At 50.4% G+C, this 22,110-nt stretch overlaps 1 protein-coding gene across 1 annotated transcript; it reads left to right on the forward strand.

Moving 5' to 3' along the window:
- The first annotated feature begins 7,846 nt into the window (after positions 1-7,846).
- MSX2 (msh homeobox 2) lies at positions 7,847-13,255 on the forward strand. The gene is made up of 2 exons (XM_006265024.4): positions 7,847-8,304; positions 11,400-13,255. Exons 1-2 carry the CDS (start codon positions 7,962-7,964, stop codon positions 11,822-11,824), a joined length of 768 nt encoding a protein of 255 aa, XP_006265086.1. The 5' UTR covers positions 7,847-7,961; the 3' UTR covers positions 11,825-13,255.
- Positions 13,256-22,110: the final 8,855 nt, after the last annotated feature.

The following is a 22,110-nucleotide window of genomic DNA, read 5'->3' on the forward strand; positions in this document are numbered from 1 at the left end:
GTATTATAAACAAATGTGAAGAGATCCATGGTTTTTGTGGGGGTTCTTTTGGGTTTCTTTTGTTACCAGGCATCATCCTGTAAGAGGTTTTAGCTGTGCACAGATCAGACACAAACCCCAATCACAGCTAGGCTTTAAAAAGCATCCTTTATAAAATTTGTCCTCACTGTGCTCACTGCCATAAGAGCTACTTTTCACTATTTTAGGGCACATACTATGGAGGTAAGGACTTGAGACCAAAGTGATGTGTGGACAACAAACAGGGAAGTTCTCCCCAAGGGATGGGTGGAAACCCCGGGGCTTGGGACTTTTACAAGTAGATTGGACAAATACTAGTGAAGATGAAGTAGGGTGCACACCTGAACTGGCAGGAAGCAAGGTAGGTGAACCAATCTGTCTTCCAAGTCTCTCACTTCCATGACCCTGTGCTAACCGAAACTCTGACACTGCTACTTCTTCCTGCTTCTTGGGTTCCTAATTTGATCGTTTGTTGTATGAATCTCACTCCAACATCAGCTGTTTCAAATGATAACGTGCGCTGATTATAACAAGGCAACATGCCCCGCGATCTCCAGAAACAAAAATACAAAATGTGGCCCCCTTTAGACGAGTTAAGTAGAAAACACCCTCCAGATGAAGAAGGAACTTCAAAACAAATGCACCTTTAAACCGGGTTACAATTCTATCTGCTGCAACGGTGCGGTCTTTCTGCTCTAAAAGACAGCAGGACGCTGCTCCGGACAACTAATACGTCTAACTACACTGAGCTGTAGCCACCCCAGAATAATTGTGAAAATCATGGGTCGCCTTGATAGACTTCTGGATGTTAAGTGAGGAACACTTCTGGCACACGAGCTGTATCTTTGAAAGGATGCTTTGGAATCCAAGCCGGTATGTGCTCGCAAATATATTCCCTACCCCTCCAGCTAAGATGCTTAGCCATGACTTAAAGGGATGTCTCTAAAAAAGAATCCGCAGGCTGGGAGGTAAAAGCGGGGCTGGGGTAAGAATTCACATTGTTGCACAGCCCTACATGGAAAGCGGCCACCTGGGCAGCCCAGGGGGCTGGGAGCAGCCAAGGTCAAGAACGAAGCAACCAGTCAAGCCCTTGTCTCAAACAGTCACGGGATACAAGATGGTTAAAAACGATCACACACAAAACGAACTCGGGGTGGAAAAGCCTCGGAGCCAACCGTGAAATAGAGGAGCTAAAATAGCTCTTGAGAGTGTCTCTCATAACAGGGTGGTTTTATTATTCCCCTACAGAACAAGTGCTTCCTCCGGCAGCCCCTCTCTGCCGGCTTTGCGAATGATCCGCTCCATTTTCCTAATTTCCCGTTTGTAGAAAGGCGATCGAAGACGATTATTTTCCTATTTGAAAAGGAGAGTCTCGTACTTGAAAGTTGCAAATGAGTTTTCTTTAAACACACACACACACACACAAGAAAAAAAAAGAAAAAAGAAAGGTAGGAAGTTAAGAAACCAGTGAAACGATCTCACCGGTTCTGGTTCTTCCAGAGTCGGTTTGTATCAGATTTATTCTAAGATCGATGGGTGAATTTATTATATAAATCTAAAGAATCCGGGATGGGGTGGAAATAATTCGAAGGACCTGTATTTATTTCCAAACGTGAAGATTAGAAACAAAACAAGATAAAAAAAGGGAGAGAGAGAAAAAAAAAAGCAGTAATACAGAGCGCAAAATCTAGGGGCTCCAGTTTCAAGACTGTAAAGAATTGGGGACGGGACTCTACATTTCTGATGTATTTTTAAAAATAGCATGATCGTGTACTCCGGCTTTGGAGGTGGATCTCAGAGGTGGGAGTATGCAGGGCACCTACCATCGAAAGCACCTAGCAAACGACAGCGAGCGACTGAAAGTAAACACGTAGGTATAAAAATGCAGGCAAGTCGTGTGCTGCGGGCAGTGCTGTGGATACAACAGGGTGCACACATCCAAACCGATGCAACCCCTCTCCGATCCTTGCAGGCTTCCCCTGCGCTGCTTGAGCCCTATGTCGCTGGCTAATACGCTGTAAGGGCAGCAAGCGGCTGCTAACGCAAGCTAAAAACGCAGCCCGGAAAATCGGGATGGCAACGAGCAAAGATTTTACACGCCTGATGGGGACAGACGGGTGCGAGGTTCTAGGTTATACATTTAAAAATGTTAGTTCTCTCTAAATATCGGGCAAACGGAACAGGACGGCAGGCTCTGCCCTGTGGCTTCCAGGACCTCAGTATTGCTTCTTAGGAAGCAGATGTTGCTTTCCCTCCCCCTCCCAAAAAGCAGGGAATGTCCCAGGTCAGGAGGCCCGTTGCAACGCGCCTGGCAGAACCCTTTGCGATCCGGCTCTGATGCCCGGCTCTGTGCGCGATGCTCTGGACTGCTCGTTCAGGTCCGGCTGGGCAGGGTTTAACAGGTGCCCGAAATTGCTTGCTGGCCCCATCTGGCTCCCGCTGAAATCAATGGCAGTTCTCCCCTTGACCTCAGCGGGATCGGGCCCGCCGGGCTCACCGCAGGTCTCGGGGTGCCCTGTTCCCCATGGCCCCGGGAGCTCCCTGCAGCCGATCCGGAGGGGGGGGTGTAACTGACGAGGGGGGGCGATGCAACTGACCAGGCTCTGCCCCAGGGCAGCACAGGGGGCCGCGGGCACCCCGCCCGGGCACTGCCCTTAGTAGCGCATCGCGCGTCGCTTCTGCAGACAAAACCTTCCACTCCCGCGACTCCTCCGGTGAGGCACTCCGGCTGCGAGCGGGACCTGCCTGGCACTGCCCTCCCCTCCCTGCTTTACAGCCCTTACCGTGGGGACACAAGCAATCCTTCTCCGCCCCGGCGGGCAAAAGTGCGGACCCCGGGCCTGAGGACAAGCGCGGTGACTTTGCCCCAGAGACAGTCGATCTCTAATTGACAGGGAAATACCTTGTGTGGGGGTGGGGGTTATGTTAGGGTCAGAGTCTTATCCCAAAGGTGACACGGCTCGTTCCGCACGGAGTGCCGCGGGTGCGGATCTTCCGCGAGACGCAGGACCGCAGTGAGCGGGAGTGGGAATGAGCCGTGGCTGTTAGACCCCCCTCTCAGCCCCTTCCTCTTCCCGAGTGAGGTCAAACGTGGTTGCGGCTCCGAGGAGGCTTCGATAGGAGCCAGATCGGGGCCTTACTGGACCTAGTGCGAGGCAAGTGAGGGCAGCTTCGGCTGAAAATCAGCCCTGTGCCTAAGCGGGAAGCACGGAGCGACCAGGCAAGGGCTCGCCCCTATCCACTAGTTACTGGCAAAGCTTCAGAGCAGCCGCAGCGAGGAGAGGAGAGGGGCTTGCCTGGAAGCAGAGCCCAGCAGAGTCCGTAGTCAGATCGCATCCCTATTCCCATTGCTTTGGAGCGGCTGCAGATCAGGGTCTCGTATCTGTCACTAACCCCCCTTGGCCACTGGCGTCAGCGGCGGAAGAACAGGGGTGTGAGGGGCAGGGGGTCAGACCTCAGGCATCTGACAGCTCAAGCAGCGGCAAGGAGCAAGATTCGCCTTCGCCCCGTGGCGGTGCCTTTCTTTTCTGCTCCAGCCATTTCAAAACTTTCCAAGCTGCTTCCCCTTGCCAGCTGCAGCGTGGCGCGTTTCGCAAAGCCTCTTTGCAGGGGCGGGGGGCATTGAAAGTGGGAGCGATGCAGCGCCCACGTGTGTTCGGGGCACTGGGGATCCACGTGCTCGGGGCACTGGGGCGCTGTGGGGTCCGTCCATGGGATTCATGGACTGCATGGGAATGGCACTGGCGCGCAGGGGTCATGAGCCCCGGGCCGAGCAGACCGGTCTCCAGAGTGAGGACCAGTCCCCCTTGCACTGGTGCTTTGGTGGGGATCTGCTCTCGGATCTCTCCCCGGCTCCGATCTCACTCCTCGCCTCGGCCTGGGCTTGTGATTCACAGCAAGTCAGCCCCAGCCCCAGCCCCATCTCCCCCCTGCGTTACCGCCGCCGACTTCCCGGCTCTTTAATGCCGGCGATGTCAGGACTGATAGAGCGGCGCTGCCCTGTTGAGCCCGGCCCTCCTCCTCTCCCCTGCACGGAGCAGCCGGGGAAGGTAGGATCAGTGGGCAGGCTGCTGCCCTGGGGGTGAGGGGCGGGGCTGCCTGGGACAGCCCGTCGCTGCTGCTGCTGGAGCCGGTCAAACTGCACAGCCACTTCCCCCAGGAGCTTCCCTTTCATCTCCCCGCTCCTGGCGCCTGCAAACAGCCTCAGTTTGTCTGCAGCGTCTCTTGCCCTCCTTCTTCTCCCTTCCCCCCGGCCCCGCTGTAGCTGCAGAGTCCCGGGAGCCAGGCACACACTTCCCAGCTGGCCTGGTTCACCAAGGAGCTCAATGGGAGAGAGCTCAGCCTGTGTCTCTAGGGTGGGTGCTCACCCCCAGCCCCCAGGGTTGTTGCCCACCCCCGTGTGACTTTGCCCCGCATAAAGGATGATTTCTCTGTCCGCTCCAACTCACGTGGAGCAAGGGGGGCGGCGAGCTACAGCTACACTGGGAAGGTGCCCTGTAGCGAGGCATCCAGCTCTAGCCAGCGAAAGCCCCACGAGCATTGAAGGACAGCCGGGGTTGATTGGGAAGCCCGATTTCTCCCTTCTGAAGCCAGGAACTTGGCCTTTTACATGGAGATCAGGAGAAGCGAGGCGTGTTTCCAGGGAGGAGAAATGAAAGACCTGGGCCAAAACAGCAGGTCATGGCTGTTGAATCCCATCCACAGTCAATACAGCAAACTGGGACCGGTTGGATGAGGATGGATTTGGAGTGGCTCCGGCTCCCATGGCTGGGTGCAGTCAGGTATTCAGCATCAGAGAGTGGATTCCCAGGTACCCTCCCAAAAGCGCCCCCACACCCAGCTCAGAGGTTTCTTCCTCCACTCTTGGGCAGTTTATTTCCCCTAACCTCGTATTCTTTCTCCTGGTTTTAAAGCTTTCAGGCACTTGGGCAGGCTGCAGAAACACCCCCCACGATAAATTAGATGATCCACACCTCAACTCAAGGGGAAAAGCAGTCAAACCTAAGAATGCAATAATCATAAGCTTAGAATTGACCATCCAAACTGATGGACGCAAGCACACACACAGAAGAGGGACAGATACCTTGGCAGGACACCAGTGTGTGCCCAGGAAGGCTTTGCTAATCCTAGAAGGGCTAAATGTATAAGGAATCCTATTCACAAACAGTCCTGCCAGAACCCCAGCAACCCAAGCCAGCGACTGTAGGAAACATCTGTAAAAAGAGGTCTTCTTCCATGGAGCAGATGGAAAGGCGCATTCGCTGCCCCAGTGAGGTCCCAGTAAAGCCCTGTGTAGTGCTGGGCCCCAGAGAGCAAGCAGCACTAAAAGGAATGCAAAGCTAGACTTTCTGCCCATCCGAAGCAATGCACCCAATGTACTCGGGTCTGGAAACAGTGTCACCATGACCTACCCCCCTGCCAGCTCTCATTCTTTTAGGTACAGTTACAGCGGGCATTGACTCGGTGAATACTGTCTAATTATCTGTAGCAGTTCAGCTGATCCACAATGGCCTGCGCCCGCGTTACATTGTTCCTATATACACACGCATTGTTTCGCTCCTTTCATCAATTCTCATTTACTTGTCACGAGGCAGGGAACATGGAGGGGAAGGGAGAGGAAATGCAAACCGACTGCGGCAAGAATAGCCCGCAAGAGCAGAAAGAGGTGGCCACAGTAGGGAACTTCAAGCGCTCCCCAGCTCCTCTCTCTACCCGCTTGCACCCGAGAGTTCAGCTGGAGGAGAAAAAGGCCCCTTGGATAAATCTGTGCTGTTCATTAAAGTAGCAAGAAAGCAGGGCGAACAGTAAAGCCAACTCACTATCTACGAACCTTTCTGCAAGCTGAACGATCTCCATTTTTTTTGCAAGAGTGATGCCGGCTTAGTCCTACCCCCACCCTCCCCATGTTCCGTCTTGTACAATGTACAGCATGGCACTTCCCGGGTGCCACTGTTGAAAGTAGTGTAACTTTTAATGGCAATGGCTGTCTGCATAAGTGCTGTTATCTGCATGTATGCACAAGTAATGCATGGGTGTGCGGTGTGTGCCTGCAGTGGATAATTGCTGGAGTATCTCTCTGTATATAGATGCAGTGGATAACGGCTGGAGTAGCTGAATACAAGGCGGATCTGTAGCCCAGGTTGCTGCTAACTCAAGGCCCTGTGCTTTTAGTTCGAGAGCGCACTTTCTGGGCCAAAGCAGGGGTGAGGGAACAGGGGACAGACCACCCCAGACCAGGCCACGCCAGACAGGAGGGGAAGAAGGCACAGGCTGCAAGAGATTGTCCCAGGAAGTGCTAAAGGATCAGATTCCAGCTGCAGCTCAAAAGCACATGGGTATGACACAGGTACAGGAAACTAAACGGTTTGGACTGGGTTATTAACCCGAATGTTAAAGCCCTCAAGCTGAGTTATTCTGGAAAGTGTCACTAAGCAGCAAGTGCGGGGAAAACGAACCGTTTCACCCTGGACAGAGACACGCTTTAGGGTGCAAGGAAAGCAAAGGATGCTTAAACCCCATAGTCCCCCTCATCTGGAGATCTGCCTCGACAGGGCACGGTTTTAAAACTTTTGTGCGGACAAATAGAAACTGGGGAAAAGTGTCCCCCCAGACAGCATCACCCCCAACATTTCACGCCTGATTCGCTTCAGAGCTGTGCTGGGGCAGCTGCCCAGCGCTGCGTGTGCGCGCTCCCATGTTCCCAACCAGTTTCAAACACCAGTTGCCAGCGCGTCCTTAAATAATGATCTTTAGGAGATTAAGCCACTTAAGAAGAGGGGGGAGCTGATTTGCTTTTATCCTCGGGGTAATTAAGAAAGGCTTTGAAATCCTCCGCGGGTTTCATGCTGCTAGTATGGAGTGGAGAAGCAGTATTTCAAGCTCCTTCCACGGAGAAGTTTGCCAATTAAGGACTTCATCTCCCGAGCTGATTAAAAACGCATTTATTCCTCAGGATTAAATCTGCCTGCCATACAGGGGGGTGCGGAGGAAAATATAAATCAAGGCGATTTGGGGAGAGTGGATTGGAGCTAGATTTGTGCCTTCGCACCCAGGAATATAGCGACACGCTGCAGGGGGAAAGGATCATGGGGTCGAGAGAAATTGGACGGGGAAAACAACCTGTAGGTTCCTTTGCTAAATAGCTTGTAGACTCTGGGCCGGGAAAGGGGCTGGATCCGCTGTCGAAGGGCATGCTATATAGCCGGGCCAAGAAAAGACACTGCCAACCAAATCTTGCTCTTCGCCTTTCCCCACCAAGCCTGCAACACCACTCGTACCCCGAGCTACCGGTGTCCTTATCACAGATCCGGGATTCTTTTTGGGACTGAACCGAGTCTCCTTCCCCTCCAACCATCCGGCGGGATCAGGCCCCAGCAACTGCGGGCAGCTCGGCTGGGGGTGGGGGAGGGGGCAGGGGTCTCGCACTGATGGCGGCGCCCCGGGGAAAGCAGGGGCGCGCTGGGCAGTGGCAGGGCTTTGTCACTGCTCGGGTTGAGGGACACGGCGCAGGGCTGAAAAAAAGGGGCTTAAACTGGGGGGGGGGGGCAGGTTGGAGTTGCCTCTTGGTGGAATCCGCCTTCATTACACAGCGACTTTCTCGCTGGGCCACGGTTACAACCTGGAAGGCTCCTTCATCACGCATCCCGGGACATTAACTCCTCATTTATTTAGAAAGGGGGGGGGGGGGGGCCGGGACAGTACCCAAAGCCACCCCGAGCCAATCGCATGAGTCACACCTTGACGTCAGCCCCAGCGGCTACTCCGATTGGCTCGCTGGGCTTGACTCAACTTCCCAAAGGAGGAAACCCCCGTCTGCACCCAAAAGGGGGGGGAAAAAAGTTTCTCAGTCGCTGGAGCTGGTGGGTCCCGGAGCGGCGAGTGGCAGCGGCGGGGCCCGGATCGGAGCTCGGGGCAGGGCACGGCGGGGCGCGGGGAGAGCAGCGATGTCTTCTCCTCCCAAGGCGAAGGAGGTTTTCTCCTCGGACGAGGAGGGCCCGGCGGCCGGCGCCGAGGATCACGCCAAAGTCAAAGTCTCCAGCCTGCCTTTCAGCGTGGAAGCGCTCATGTCCGACAAGAAGCCCCCCCGAGAGGTGCCCCTCGGCCCCAGCGACGGAGCCGCGGCGGTGGGCACCTCCAGGACCCTGCTGCTGCCCGGGCACGGCTCCAGGGAGGCTCCCAGCCCCGGGGGGCTTACAAAAACCTTTGAGACTTCCTCGGTCAAATCGGAGAACTCGGAGGACAGCTCGTCCTGGATCCAGGAGCCCGGGAGATACTCCCCTTCGCCAAGTAAGTGCTGCCCTGCGCTCTGGCCGGGCTCGCGGGACGTCCCCTGCTTGGGTTGCAATGGAGCCGATCGGGCTTGTCTGATGGAGAAGCGCTGCGGAGGGGTCAAGGGCTGTATGGTTAGGAAAGGGAGGGGAGACGAGAGCAGGGCATCAACTCTGCCTGCGCCTGTCCCTCTGCACGAGGCCCGGCCCGAGCGGCAGTGGTGCCGTGCGGCTGGGGAGGCCGCAGCCCCGATGGCCCCTGCACGGAGCACCGGCCGGCGGGGACCCCCGACGCCCTCGGCCCTTGGGGAGCCGGAGCCGCCGGCGCCTGGATCTGGGAAGGCAGCTGCAGTCGGGCCCGGCCCCGCCGCCGCCCCCGGGCTCCTGCGATGAGCTCCCGGTCGCCGTCGGGATCTGCCCTTCGCCCTCATCCTTTGGCTCGCAGCAGGCTTTCCAGCGTCCGAGTCGGGGGGTGTTGTAGGCAGGAGAAACATGAGTGAAAGGTCTGGAGGCGTGAAGAGCAGTCCCTAGGCTTGTCATGCACCTGCAGCGGGTCTCCCTTAGCACCTTTAGCTGTTGTTGAGCCGGCTTCGCCCGGCCTGGACCCGGCCTACAGGAGCTGCTCGCTGGAAAGAGCTGACTTTTGGGTGTGAGCCCCGCGCTGTTAGCAGCTCCTCCACGGGCTTGGTTTCCCGGCGTATTTCTCCGTCTCGATTTTTGTTGTTGTTCAATCGCCCGTCAGTCGGATTTCTCGTGTCTCCCGAAGAGGTCGTGTGACACGACAGAAAGAAGCCAGAAGCGATTCTCCTTCTCTTGTAGAAAGTCTCCCAGTCCCCGTGTGGCGCCATCCCTGGATGGAGCTTATCCACATCCCTTCTCCAACACAACTTCGAGTAGAGCTAGACGTGGACAAGGCCTCGCTCGTCTTCCACCGCCCCCTGCCCCCTGCCTTTCCTGTGCAAGATCACTGATTCACTCAGCTCCTACCCCTTTGCTTCCCCCCTCCAGCCCTTAACAATGGTCAGTCGTTCAGGGTGAACACTCGGCCTTAAACAGCCTTAAAGCGTGTGCTGGGATCTCGGGATTCACTGCTGGCGGTGGGAAGTTTATTAAAGAAATACTGAAACTAGGAGATTGTTATACGTGTGTGTGTGTGTGTGTGTGTGTCCCTTCCTCCCTCCCCAGGGCATCCTTGTTAAATCAAGCACCTTTTGACTTTTAACAGGGGAGAGAAAAATAAGCCCTGTGTAGTAAAAGGCTTTGGCTGGTTCCGTACCTTTCTGCAGCCTGGGCGATCTCGACAGGTAGAAGGAGGTCTCTGAAAAGCCTCTTTAGGAGGGGTGGGGGGGGTTGTGAATGGTCAAAGGAACCAGAACACTTCACGGTGGGATCCTATGATCAGGACGCTGATATAATTCCCGGTGGTCGGGTCAAAGGCTGGTGAAAGAGTGCAATGAAAAGCGCAGGGAAACCACTCGCTTCTCTGCCGGCTCTGGCGGGTTAGGCTGGAATATCCCCACCCCTCCGCGCCGGACGAGTCTCTTGCAAGGCGGTCACAGCGGTGGACGAGACATAGGTTCAAGCTGGCAAGTGTCAGCGGAAACTTCTGCTTGGTCTTCAAGTGATTCTTCCCCTTCTTTTGCAAGCAGCAAAAATCTCTCCCCCGCTGGGCCAGTTCTTGATGCCGTTTGAAGACTCCGGACATCTCCCCTTTGACTTCAGTGGAAACCCGAGCTAACAAACGTGCTCTCGTTTTGCGGCGGTTTTGTGCGATTCGCACTTCAGGACAAACCCTTCGTCTCCTCTTCCTCTCCTTCGCCTGCTTTGCAAGGAGGAAAGTAGGAGAGAAGGAAGAAGCCCTTTTGGCAATCCTGGCTGGGGAGATCTTTGCTTGAGGGAGAGTGTTTTGCGGGGAGGGAGCGGAGCGCGGGGTGCATCTGACAGGCTGTTTTCCCACTCACCCCCTGCGTGCAGTAGAAAGAATAGGATTTAAGATCTATATTTTTTTTCTTTCCAAATCATTCCCTCCTCCTTGTTCTGAAATACTGACGTTTGGTTGTTTGTTTCTTTTTTAATCTCATTGCAATCCCTGCATTTAAAAACCCTCCTGGTTCACTCGCAAATTCAGACGATTCCTCCGCAATTCTCTGTAAAGGCAAGGGGCAATCGAGAGGACGGCAGATGTGACATTTCTTAAAAGCAGGGACGGGTTGCACGGAGGGCAGGCTGAGTGGCACTTTCAATATTCAACTTCAAACCTGCCTGTTTTTCGCTCTGAAACGAACTGCAAAGCAAATCAAGTCCCCAAGTGTTTAAGCTGCGCCCATTCCAGTCTTACTTCCAAGGCAATTCATATCAGGCCCATATTAAAACGCTAAATCTTCCAAAGGGGGGTGAGGATGATCCTCGGTACTGCACCCCTCGTCCTTCATGCGATGGGACTGGAGAAGAAGGCAATCGGGAACATCCACTCCTGGTTTTTTACATTCGTGTATGTCAAACAAGAGAAATGTTGAAAGCCAGCTTGCTGCCTGGCTGAAAGGAAAATTAAGGCAAAAGAAAGTAATTCAAGGGCAACACTGATCTCAGTTTCCCTAAGAACAGGAACTAGTGTCAAATAAAAGGAGCCATCGCCCCTCATTCTCCAGTCCCGGGCAGAAGCTCCTTCGGGGACAGCAGGCTCTGGCACAAGTGGGGTTTGCTGGGTGGGACCCGGTGCATGGTACACGGTACACCTGGGATCCTATTGCTTTCATGAGCCCTGTCTGTCCCATCGACCACAGCCAGCTCGGGCATCCTGGCACCGGGCTCTGAAGCCCTGCGCCCCCTACCCCAGCCTCAGGTGTCCCAATTTCAGATCCTACAGTATTGGATCACTGACAGGTTCTGCCTTGTGTGAAATCCTGGCTCCCCTTTCAATCCAGGAGTTGACCTCCTGTCTTGGCTGGAAGCTGCTGTCAGTGGATTCATCCTTAGGAGCATTAGTTCCTAGACTTTTGTGATGGGGTTTCCTGGCAGGGGTGGTGGACCCCAAACCCAGCTCACCCCACCTCTTCTTTAAGTATCCTCTTCCTCCTCTGCTTTTTCAGTAACCGGTCTTTTCTTTCCTTCCAGGACACCTGAGTCCCACAGCCTGCACCCTAAGGAAGCACAAGACTAACAGGAAGCCCAGGACCCCCTTCACCACCTCCCAGCTGTTGGCTTTGGAGCGCAAATTCCGACAGAAGCAATATCTGTCCATTGCGGAGAGAGCAGAGTTTTCCAGCTCGCTCAACCTCACAGAGACCCAGGTCAAAATCTGGTTCCAGAACCGGAGGGCCAAGGCCAAGAGACTGCAGGAAGCTGAGTTAGAGAAGCTCAAAATGGCTGCCAAGCCCATGTTGCCATCTGGGTTCAGCCTACCCTTCCCCATCAATTCTCCCATCCAGGCTGCCTCCCTGTACGGAACATCTTATCCCTTTCATAGACCTGTGCTCCCCATCTCACCTGTAGGACTCTATGCTACTCCTGTCGGATATAGCATGTACCACTTATCCTAAGAAGATGGGAAAGCAAAAGCAGAGACTTTCTGGTGGATCTTGTCCCATCTGAGAATGCGGTACCATAGCAGTACTGGCCATTCTGTCTGCATGTGCCATACCAAGTGTCTAGGAGTTTGCCTAGGCATAAAAGCAAAGCAACCTGTTTGTGCTCCAGGTCGGAGGGGTTGGGGGAGGAACCAGCTAGGTCTCCTCTGAGTGTGATCTGAGCACTCGGACTGATCCCAAAAGGAACATGTAAAAACATATACCAAACATTAAATGGGGGGAGGGGGGTTAATACTACACACTAAAAATGGGTAAACCAGCAGTCTTCTATCTGAGGCCTAGTTTCCCCAGACCAAGCCCAAGATCTATTTTTAAAAGTTCATTCTCTAAATGGAATCTTAATATTGGAAGGGAAAGTTAAATAAGGTGTAAGAGATTTGGGGGGCTTGTAAACAAAATAAATGATAGCTAAATTCATAATGTAAATAGAGAAGAGACTCCGGCAGAGTCGGACTTAGGCCAAAGGCACCAAAGTTTCTGCCTTTTTGAGCAGGAAATGCACCCAAAGATAGTCCAGACAAGGGTAATAGGCAGAATGCAGAATCGGCCCCTTATATGAGTAAAGTAACCCCCTCCTCCCCCTTGGCTCATGTATATTTTTGATCTGTATAAATCTCTTAAATATTAAGGCCCTGTGGAGGGGAAGGAAGAATTCAGAGATTTTCGGGATCCTCTATCCTTCTTTGCTGCCCCATATTTTCACTTACATCTGTATTCTGGGCTCTCTATTGTTATTTAAAGGAGGGAAACAGAGACACAGAGGAAATAGTTGGGTTATATATTTTTTAAAGTAGAGAGCCGGCAAAGACTATCAGAGCATACCGTTGTTTATTTGCAATAATCTGAGTTTTAAAGATTACCTGGCAAAGAGAATGTCAATGAGAGCAATCATGCTTAATCCACAAAGAGACCCAGGTTCCCCCCCCCCCCCAAAAAAAAGAACAAAAAGAAAAACCCAAAAAGCAAAAAACCAACCCAAGACATGGGCAGTAGGGATGCCATTCATCTCCCCTGGTTTTATTGTGGAAGTGGGATTGTCTAAGCCGGATTTCTTCTTTTAATTATTTTATTGTTTTATTGCTATTGCTAAATTTTGTGGCAAGGTTTTGATAGAGGATACAGACCGCAGAAGGTAGAATGTCTCCTGCATGTACATTTTTTTAGAATATTGTGGGGAAGAAGTGAGCCACAAAGTTTTGACTTGCTCCAAGTTTTTGACCTGTGTTGTCAACCCCTGACCAGTCCCCCTCACCCAGCCCCACTTTCCCGCGATGTTAAAGTCCCTTTGAAAGGGATGCCTTGTACAAGTTTATATATTTTATTGAAGATTTATTATTTCCTTATCTCTTATTTCGAATTAAATTAAAAAAACCACAAAACTTGCTCAAGTGCGTGTGGGTTTGTCAGAGTTTACAGTTCTGTTTGAGCAGTCCTGGGTCGTGATCAAAGAGGATTTTCAGCGTTTCTGTGTAGTTTTGCCTGTATTATTTATTATTATTATTTTTTTGCCCTCTCTAAATCTTAATAGGAATAAAAGCCAAATCTGTGGCGGGCTGAGCCAAAAATTCAAGGTCAAAAGCCAAGGCTTTTATGAGCTTTGGTTGTTTTTTAACAACTCTTCTCAGGCGCCTCTGTTCTTTGCACTATTGTGTGTCATACTGACATTTTTGCTTGCCTCTTGGGCGCAATCCCTTGTATCCTGGCATCTCCATTGGATTTTGACTTCAGTCCCCTCCCCGGGAGTGTACCTTCAGTGAGACAAGAACCAACAAATTTTCATGCTATAGTTCATGGGTGTTGTGCTTAGACAGGTCAAGACTTCGCAGTCTAGACACGGAGGACAAGTCAGGATAAGCTGTATTATGACCGAGTGGGAACATAATGCATTTCCCTCCCCCTAATCACCTCTGCATTGGGCTCTCATCCCTGATCCAGTGAAGCAGCCCTTTCTCTCCTGGATTGGGACAGGTGCGGCCTGAGGCTGTAGGGTCCTTTCTGCCTAATTAGGGCGGGATGTAGTCAGTCTTTCCCCTGCTGATTTCCTATAGACATACTTGTTCCCCCAAACCTTTGCTTCACTGTGGTGCTTTTGCATTTTCCCCTGTTTTTCATCTTGGATAAGAAAACCATCCTGTTCCAGAGAAACCAGCCAAGGGACTCAGATCCCAATCAATACATTTTTCTTTCCTAATAAAATGAGTGAGGAGCATTAGCGGCGTTACCGTTTTCATTGTCACCTGTGGATGGAGAGGCTTTTGGGGGTCATTTTGGGGTGGGGTTTTTTTTGCTTGTTTGATTCGTGTTTTTTAAATTGGGATTTTCTTTCTCCCTTGAGGCATGTCTGCCCATGCCTTTGCAAGCGGCAGGGAGAATAAGGGTTAAAAAGGACTGGGTGGGGACTCCACTTGAACACTTTTGGTCTTTCTTGACCTAACACTGGCCGATCTGGAGGGAGCTGAGGAAGTTCAACATTTTTCAGGATGGGGCCCTGAGCTTGCCAGCAATTAAGTCTTGGTCTTTTATGAGAGGCAGGCTCGTGCCTGACTCGGTCTAGATCCGAAGTCAGGACTCGGGTCAGTCCCTTATCTCACGAACGGCTTCAGGTGCCAGGGCTCTGGCCACATACATCGGTGGCAAGGCTCCCACTGAGCTCCGTGCACTTTGGATCGGGTCTCTTCTCCGCAGCTTGCAAGGCACGAACCCAGAGGAATACAATATCCAGGGCAGACTTTTCGAATTAGTATTTATTGCCACATAAAAACTTGAGACAACCGCTTCTTTTTCTGCTTTCCCCCTCCCCAACACTATTACCCCTGACTACAGGGGAGAGGGGAAAACACCCCCTCCCCCTTCCTTTTCCATCCCACAGCCCCCAAATGTTCCCTGAATGCCTGTTTAAACAGGGCTGGCAGGGTGATAAATAAAGCAGCGGTATTCTCCACCTTGGGCATAAATCAGCTGTGTCAGGGATTACATCTAAATCTTTTCGCTGGAAATTCTTTGAGCACGGGAGCTTTGTGAGAGTGTTAGGAGAGATCCTTAAATGGGATACAGATTTATTGCCGAGCAGAAGGGTGTTGAAGGAAATGCTCCAACCTCGCGGGCGCTGCTGTTAGCATGACAAAGCGGAGCCGGCCCGTGACACTTGCTCGGAGTTCGCCGAGGACCGGCGGGGCAGCCCGCGCCCCTGATGAACTTGTTCCAATTAAAGCCTTCAGAAAGGCGGAGGCAATTGAGTATTATATTTTATGAGAGGGAGGTGTCAGGCATTAACTCCGGAGACTTCATCAGCCGCCTCATACGGGCGCAGCCCTGCGGGAGGATTTGTAACCCGAATCAATTACAGGGACTGCGGGGAAAGCAGAGCTGCTATCATTAAGCACCACGCCAGGACTCCAGCCCCCACTCCCCCCACCCCCACCTTTCGCAAGAGGCTGCGGGGGCGTGCCTTTAATTAGTTATTTTAATGCAAACTTAAATGCCTTCCAAACTATTTTCTGACACAAAGCAGATGCGGCGATTAGAAGCCAGGCTGAAGGGAGCTGGCAAGGGCTCCGGGTATAGCCAGGTAAGTATTTAAAACAAATTCCAATAGAAAGCGAGCAGTAATTAGAGCAATAAATAATACACGGAAAAATGCAACGCGATCAATTAGCCCGATCCTTAACATTCCAGGCGCCCCCCACCCCCACCCCCACCCCCGGGACGGAGGGGGCTGTTGGCAGAAGCAGCTGGACTTGGGGGTCCTGACACGGGCTCGCCAAGCCTTCTTTCCCCATCAGAAAAATCACAGCCCCTCGGCGTCTTGCATTTCATGTTGTCACATTTCCTGGCCCCACCCTGGCATTTTCCTGCAGTTTATTAGGGGAGAACTGAAGTTGCTAGTGAGGGTCTATTAGTCAGCATGTCGTAAACCGCCCCCCGGGGTGGGGGGAGTTTGCTCATGGTCGACTAATAAGTGAAGCTTTGGGGGGTGTAGGGGACGGTGACGAGAGTGAGCCTGTAGGATCCGGGTCCTAGGGAGTGAGAGAAGCAGCCAGGGTTCTTGGAAGAGCGACACGGGAAAAAAATGACATTTTTCTACTTTACAGCGAGATTGTTATCCCGAGACCTCAGTCCACTGAACCGCGTTATTCTGGGCCAACAGTGGTGGCTCTCCAAACCGTGTCCCTGCGGCTGGTGTGCTAAGCAATAGCATCCCCGCGTTACAGGGAGGAGGAGCCGTGTATTGCCCTGCAGAATCCACTCCCTTTTACTTACCTGCTTAATACCTGCAGCAGCGGCCACCTGCTCTGTGAAGCGGGGGCAGGAGCAGGGCACTCAGACCAGAATCTCCCTGTCCAAGGAAAGGCTCGAGCTCTTCCCAGGATAATCTGACAGATCGGGTCCAAAGAACCTCTGCAGGACAGGACAGAACAGGGTAGATCCCTCCAGCATCTCTTCCCCGCACAGACCAGGATCAGGGCTATTCCCCGCCCTCGGATTTTGCTTTTAGATCCCTCTCACATGTTTGGTTGCATGATGTATTATTATATGCACGCAGGTAGAGAGAGAGGCTGGTTGCGTGTCTTTGTATTGCAGAGATTTATGGACCGCTGTGTTGCATTACCAGGCTCGACATAGTCTATAAATAGAGACTAACTTCCATATACTTGATAGGAGTTTTATACTTTGCATAACTTCTGCCCCCCATCCCCCTCACACACCCATGCACGATCCAGAAATGCAAATGTAATAGCTACAGCCACCACAAAAATTACAAACGAGAAAACCAAGCGTCCCAATGGGCTCGGAGGGAAGAGAAAAAACAAACTGGAGCGGTTTTCTTTGTGGCAGCAGAGCTGCAGGAGACAGCCCCAAAACCTCGTGAAATCCAGGTCGCGGGAGCTGGGGGCCGGATTCTGAGCTCGGCTATACTTGCGCACATCGGGGCTGACGCTTCTGAAGTCAGTGACAAGAAATGTTCCTTGTGACAGGAAAGCGACCTCATTTTTTTGCTCCCCCGTTTTCTGTACGCAGCTCCCGTTAGAATTTTCCCACCGGATGATGAACACGCGTCTCTTTAAAAATTCCTTGCTCAGTAAGACAAACCAGCGTGAGATAATGTCCAAGATGGAAATAAATAATGAACACGAGTATTTTTAAGGACCATTTCTATGGGGCAGCTTTTTTGAAAAAAATCAAATCAATAGAAAGAGCAAGGCACTTCTCCTTCATTCCCCCTTTCCCACTTACATGTTGCTGGTAGAAATATCCACACACCCTTCCCCCCCAATGTATTTTTTCTCGCTAAAGCGGCTGAGGCAATGGTTAGTTCTCTCTTAGATCAGGGGAGAATGCCCCACGACATGATATTGACAAGTGAAATATACCAAGGTATAGATATATATAGACAAGTGGAATATACCAAGAGACACCGCGCTCGGAAACTGACGAGGCGGGTCACGGTGTAAACTGATGTTCGCTTTCGATAGCGGAGTCCCAGGAGATCGACTTCTCCCCCCACACTCCTCCCGACCCTGATGTGTTTCACAGCGTCCGACAAAGTATCTGGCTGTCGCTAGCAACCAACGCCGTTGTAGTTCTCAACTAGTGGCACGAAAGGTATAAAAAACTTTCCATCCATTATATTTTAGTCTTTAAACAGCAAAGCAATTCTGTCCCTGCTGTTTTAGTGGAAATATCGGTCTATAAAGCTACAATTGGAATATATTTTAAAATGCTACCTTCTTTATTTAAAAGCGGGGGTTGGAATAATCCTGCTATGCTGGGAAGCGAAGTCGCCAAACTACACGCACGATTTGTGTTTTTATAACAATGTTCGAGGAAATTAAAACACTCTGTGATGGTTTTACTGTAAAAGCAAGTCGTTTGGGCAAATATTCTCGTTCTCTCTATATTTGAGATCTCTGCGTTTTGAATAAACAAGAAATCTCGTAAAGGAAAAAATGTACTTGAAAATATGCTGCTCCTTTTATTAAAGCGATGATGCCAGCGTTCCGTTCAAAGTTTGTTTTAAGTACAGATAGTTTCCCAGACACGTAATGGATTGCTTGAAAACAGAATTCTTTGCCTTCCTAATGATCTGTAATGGCCAATTCATTTCGAGGGAGCTATCAAGGTGCTGTGTTAAATAACAAACTGGCTCTTGCAAACAAAAAAAGTCATAATGAAAAATAAGCAGTCAGAATAATCTCCCATCACTGAGCCAAAAAATGCAATAAAATTAATTTAAGACTGTCAAAACATCAAAGCTGAGAAAAGGAGCTGCTAAAATAATGTCTCTTGATAAGGAAATAATAAAAACACACCAAAAAAATGTCTACTCAATAAACTCCACTGGATTTGGGGGTCTGTGCTATATTTTATTTGGTGATGAAAGCACTTTGATGTCACTGTATTCCAAACAATTATTATTATAATTTTAAACAACCTGGTGTTTTCCATTACGAACGGCTTAGGCTTTGAAGTTACACCTCATAATTTCTTAAATTAAATAAATCATTTTAAGTTTGCACTGGGAGCCTTTTAATAGCAGAGAAAGGAATATCATTATCTTATTGAGAGGCAATTGCAGTGGCTCCAGCTTGGCTGTAGCTGGGGGCAAAGCGGTGCACTATAACAGACATACTTTATTAGCCTCCCATAACTCTTGAAAGAACATTTTTATATTTTCTTTGATTCCCCCCTCCCCTTCTTGTTTTAAAGCTGTCCAAACCTTTAATTACTGCCTAATATGAAAAGCATTATTTTTTAATGCTGTGTAATTTACCAGAGGCAATAGGCCAAGTTAACAATTGTTTATTAGGGTTGCTGTTTCACACAGGGCAAAGAATGCTGCTCCAAACCCAACTTTTCATGGGTGGTTGCACTAATTAATACAGTGTCTGAGACTCCTAGGGGGTTTTTAATATTAAAGCCTATAGGGCGGAAGGGTTTTAGAAGTCCAGCTCCTGCTGACGTCCTCCTCCCCTGCCCTCCCCAACCATTTCTCCTTTCATGCTGTTTTGATCCTTGTGTAAAGTCAGCACATACAAGAGGCTGCTCTCTCCCTTTCTCTGGAGGCCTAAGTAGTGCCCAGGGGGCAAAGGAACACGGGGCAGCAGCGGCATCACGAGAGGGAAGCCTGGTGCCTGTTGCCACGCAGAGAAGTTAGTAGGGAGCCTATTGAATTTTTATGCTTTCCCAATTTTTCAAGGGGAGGGGGGAAGCCCCCCCCCCAGCCAAGCCAAGCGCTCAACAGGACAGGATGCACATTTCCCTTCCTGGATGGATCAAATCTGATCCCCGAGACATGTTTTCGCCCCAATCTGATTTTTTCCCTTCCTGTCGCTTTTTATTAGAGGCGATATAGCCAGCATGACGTATTCGCCGGTCAGTGTATAATAGAATCCGGAAGGTTTTAAACCTCAGCGGGCCTATGGCAAATTCCCCCCAGCTGAGGATCTGTCACAACCAAGCTGCTTGGCAGGAACGGACGTGGGTAAATAGGAGAAAGGAGACCACTGATGCGCCGAAAGGGAGCTTAGAGACAGACAAACCCTACGGCGAGGATCATTCAGGGCCGCTTCAGGTCACTTTCCCGTTGGATCCAGTCCCCCTCCTGCCATTGTTTTTTGGAAAAGTTTTCCTAGTCCAGGTTCAAATCAACCAAATCAGTTCCGAATCCTTTCAGTTGAGCAACACTTAATCGTTCAAACACCGTAAGTGGCGCTACCATCGGCAAGTATCCCCCACCCCAGAGTTTTCAGCCTGGGGCTTTAGCTATTGCCAGATCCACTGGCGGGTATCCTATGTGCATCCCCAATGGGACCAAGGGTCTTCTAGCCCCTGGCGAGGGACAGAGGGTCTGCGCGGTGGAAGTGGCTGGTTCCTGCCCTCAACCACCGGTGACACCCGGGACGGGCAGAAATTGACCAGGAAGCGAGGAGGAAATGGACCAGGAGCCGAAGGGCCGGCTTGCGAGCGCTCAGTCCCGGCGCAGGGGCAGCATCTTCTGCCGCCGCCCGCTCTCACACAAGGGCACCCGGCCGCCGCCCCTTCATCAGCGTGATAAATGGGGGTGGGTCACTCCTACTGCCAGTTTATTTTCTCAAACTACCGGGCAAAGGAGCTAATGATGGAGCAGATAAACACACTAACAAACAGACGACAGCTTTATGGATGGCGTGCAGTTCCCACGGGCCGAGGCGCGTTCAAGGCACAGCTCAGCAGCCTTGTCCCATTTCTCTTTAACCTGGCCCTTTCCCCTTTACAGCCCAAGGTTTTCTTTGAAGGAAGAGACACCTCGAGGTTTGTTTGAGGAGCGGATTGGAGTCGTTGTTCCCCGTCTCTCCCTCCCCCCCTTCAAGCTCAGCTCCTTTACAAGTCTAATCTGCCCAACTGCATTGCTATTTTTCATGCTGGACCCATGCATTTATCGGCTAAGCCCTTTTCCTTTTTGATGTAGCGAGTCAATTGAGGAATGCCGGTCTCGGTTATCAATCACCCAGCTGGGTCTTAAAGGGGCTCTGGCTAATCAGATTTAATTGCTCATGTAGCGCCACTCCTGCCCTAGGCCACGACCGACTTGCTCAATTAAACCCCAAATACCTGCAATCAATAAATAAGGAATGACAACACGTTTAGGGGATTTCTCCAGCAAAGGAATTGAGCTGGAAACAGATTACAACCAAGAAGGCCTTTTCGTAATTAAACTTACACTCCTTGCAGAGCCATCCAAAAGCAAAGCCCTCCTCCTTTTACTCAGGGAAAGCAAAATGAGCTGGTTTCCTTACAACAGCTTTTCAACAGTTGTTATATTTGTATTATGAAAGAGCCTGGAGGTTCCAGAAGTAACAGCCCCTGTGGTGCTGGGCACTGTACAAACCTATGGCCCCAGTCCCACTGAGTTCATAGGCTCTTTCATCTTTATTTGGAGGTAGAAGTGATCTTTTTTTATCCCCCTTACTGAGCACTCAAACCCAAGTTTTCAAAAGAGGATGCTTTAGGTTAGATGCCAGCATGGTAGTAGGCACCTATGTTTTCCAAGTGTCAATACACTTTCCCACATTAGAAAAAGTTAGCCCCATCTCATGTAAAAATATGCCTCCTTACTTTAAACGTGGTACTACTGTAGTTGATTATTATCATATCACACCTAAGATGCAGACAATACTTGTACAGTATTTTGTGGGGCATTGTTGAAAACCCTTGGGAAGTGACAGATATGAAAAAAGGCTTTTAGCCCCCTCCACCTTCCCCCAAATGCTACTAAGGCTGATCATCATTGTAAACTTGTTGCCCAAGATCACAGTCATAGCAGCTGTTTTCTTTATTAGCATTAGTTTTATAAAATTGCCTCTTCAGCAGTTTTGCTTTCAGCCTTCCAGGTCATCCTTTGAGTTTGCATTTGGCTTTGTTGAGAGTGCAACTGAAAAGAATTACAATTAAAACTAAAGTGGATGTGGAACTTGATCTCTAACCTGAAGGATTTTGAAACCAAGGCAATTGTGCTAAGAAGTCATAATAGACTGGGACGGGATATGTCAAGGCTTGTGATTTACAGATAGTTTAGTCCTGTTCCTTAACTCCACTTAAAAAGCAAGCAATTCAATCAGGGGTCTTAGTGGTTCTGTGAGTTAACATACTCCCCTTGCACCTTTTTTGGGATGAGGCACCCAGCCAAGCTATGTTAGAAACCAATTTAGTTAGAACCACGTTTCAGCATAGTTTCTTATCTTGGTTTCCAGCATATTGGAAGCTCTGTCCCTGTGCCAGAAAATCATAGAAAAATTCAGCAATATTTGATCTGGGTGAATAGTTCAGAGTGAATAGCTTGATGAATTTTGACTCTTTTCGCATAAGAAACACCCAGGCAGCTTTACCCCTCTTTGCTCTTCTCCAAACTAATTCACTAAATACATTCTTACAAACACTTGTTGATCTGTTGACTGTTCAGAAGCAATTTGTAGCAAATGTTGGATATTTACATTTCTACCCAGGATGACAATTTTGACATGAATGTCCAGTATTACCCAGCAGTTTTGTACCCTGATGGCATAGCAACTGGGATAGCTCTTAAAATCACATCTTTTTGAGTTTTACAAATTCCAAAATTTGCTTCCTGGAAATAGTCCTTGGTATTCCTTTAATTGCTGGTTCCATGATCCTTCCTGACAGTAAACCATATGCAGTCAAATATTTGTAGAAAGTGAGTATATAAATGGTGACAGTACAGCTGAAACAAATGTGTTCTA

This window comes from Alligator mississippiensis, chromosome 9 (assembly GCF_030867095.1).
Source record: "Alligator mississippiensis isolate rAllMis1 chromosome 9, rAllMis1, whole genome shotgun sequence".
NCBI lineage: Eukaryota > Metazoa > Chordata > Crocodylia > Alligatoridae > Alligator > Alligator mississippiensis.

What these genes read in the sequence shown, in the direction of transcription:
- MSX2 (XM_006265024.4), top strand. Translation starts at nt 7,962, where the DNA reads ATGTCTTCTCCTCCCAAGGCGAAGGAGGTTTTCTCCTCGGACGAGGAG. An exon ending in GAGATACTCCCCTTCGCCAA is followed by an intron (nt 8,305 to 11,399) that starts GTAAGTGCTGCC and finishes CTTTCCTTCCAG; the next exon opens with GACACCTGAGTCCCACAGCC.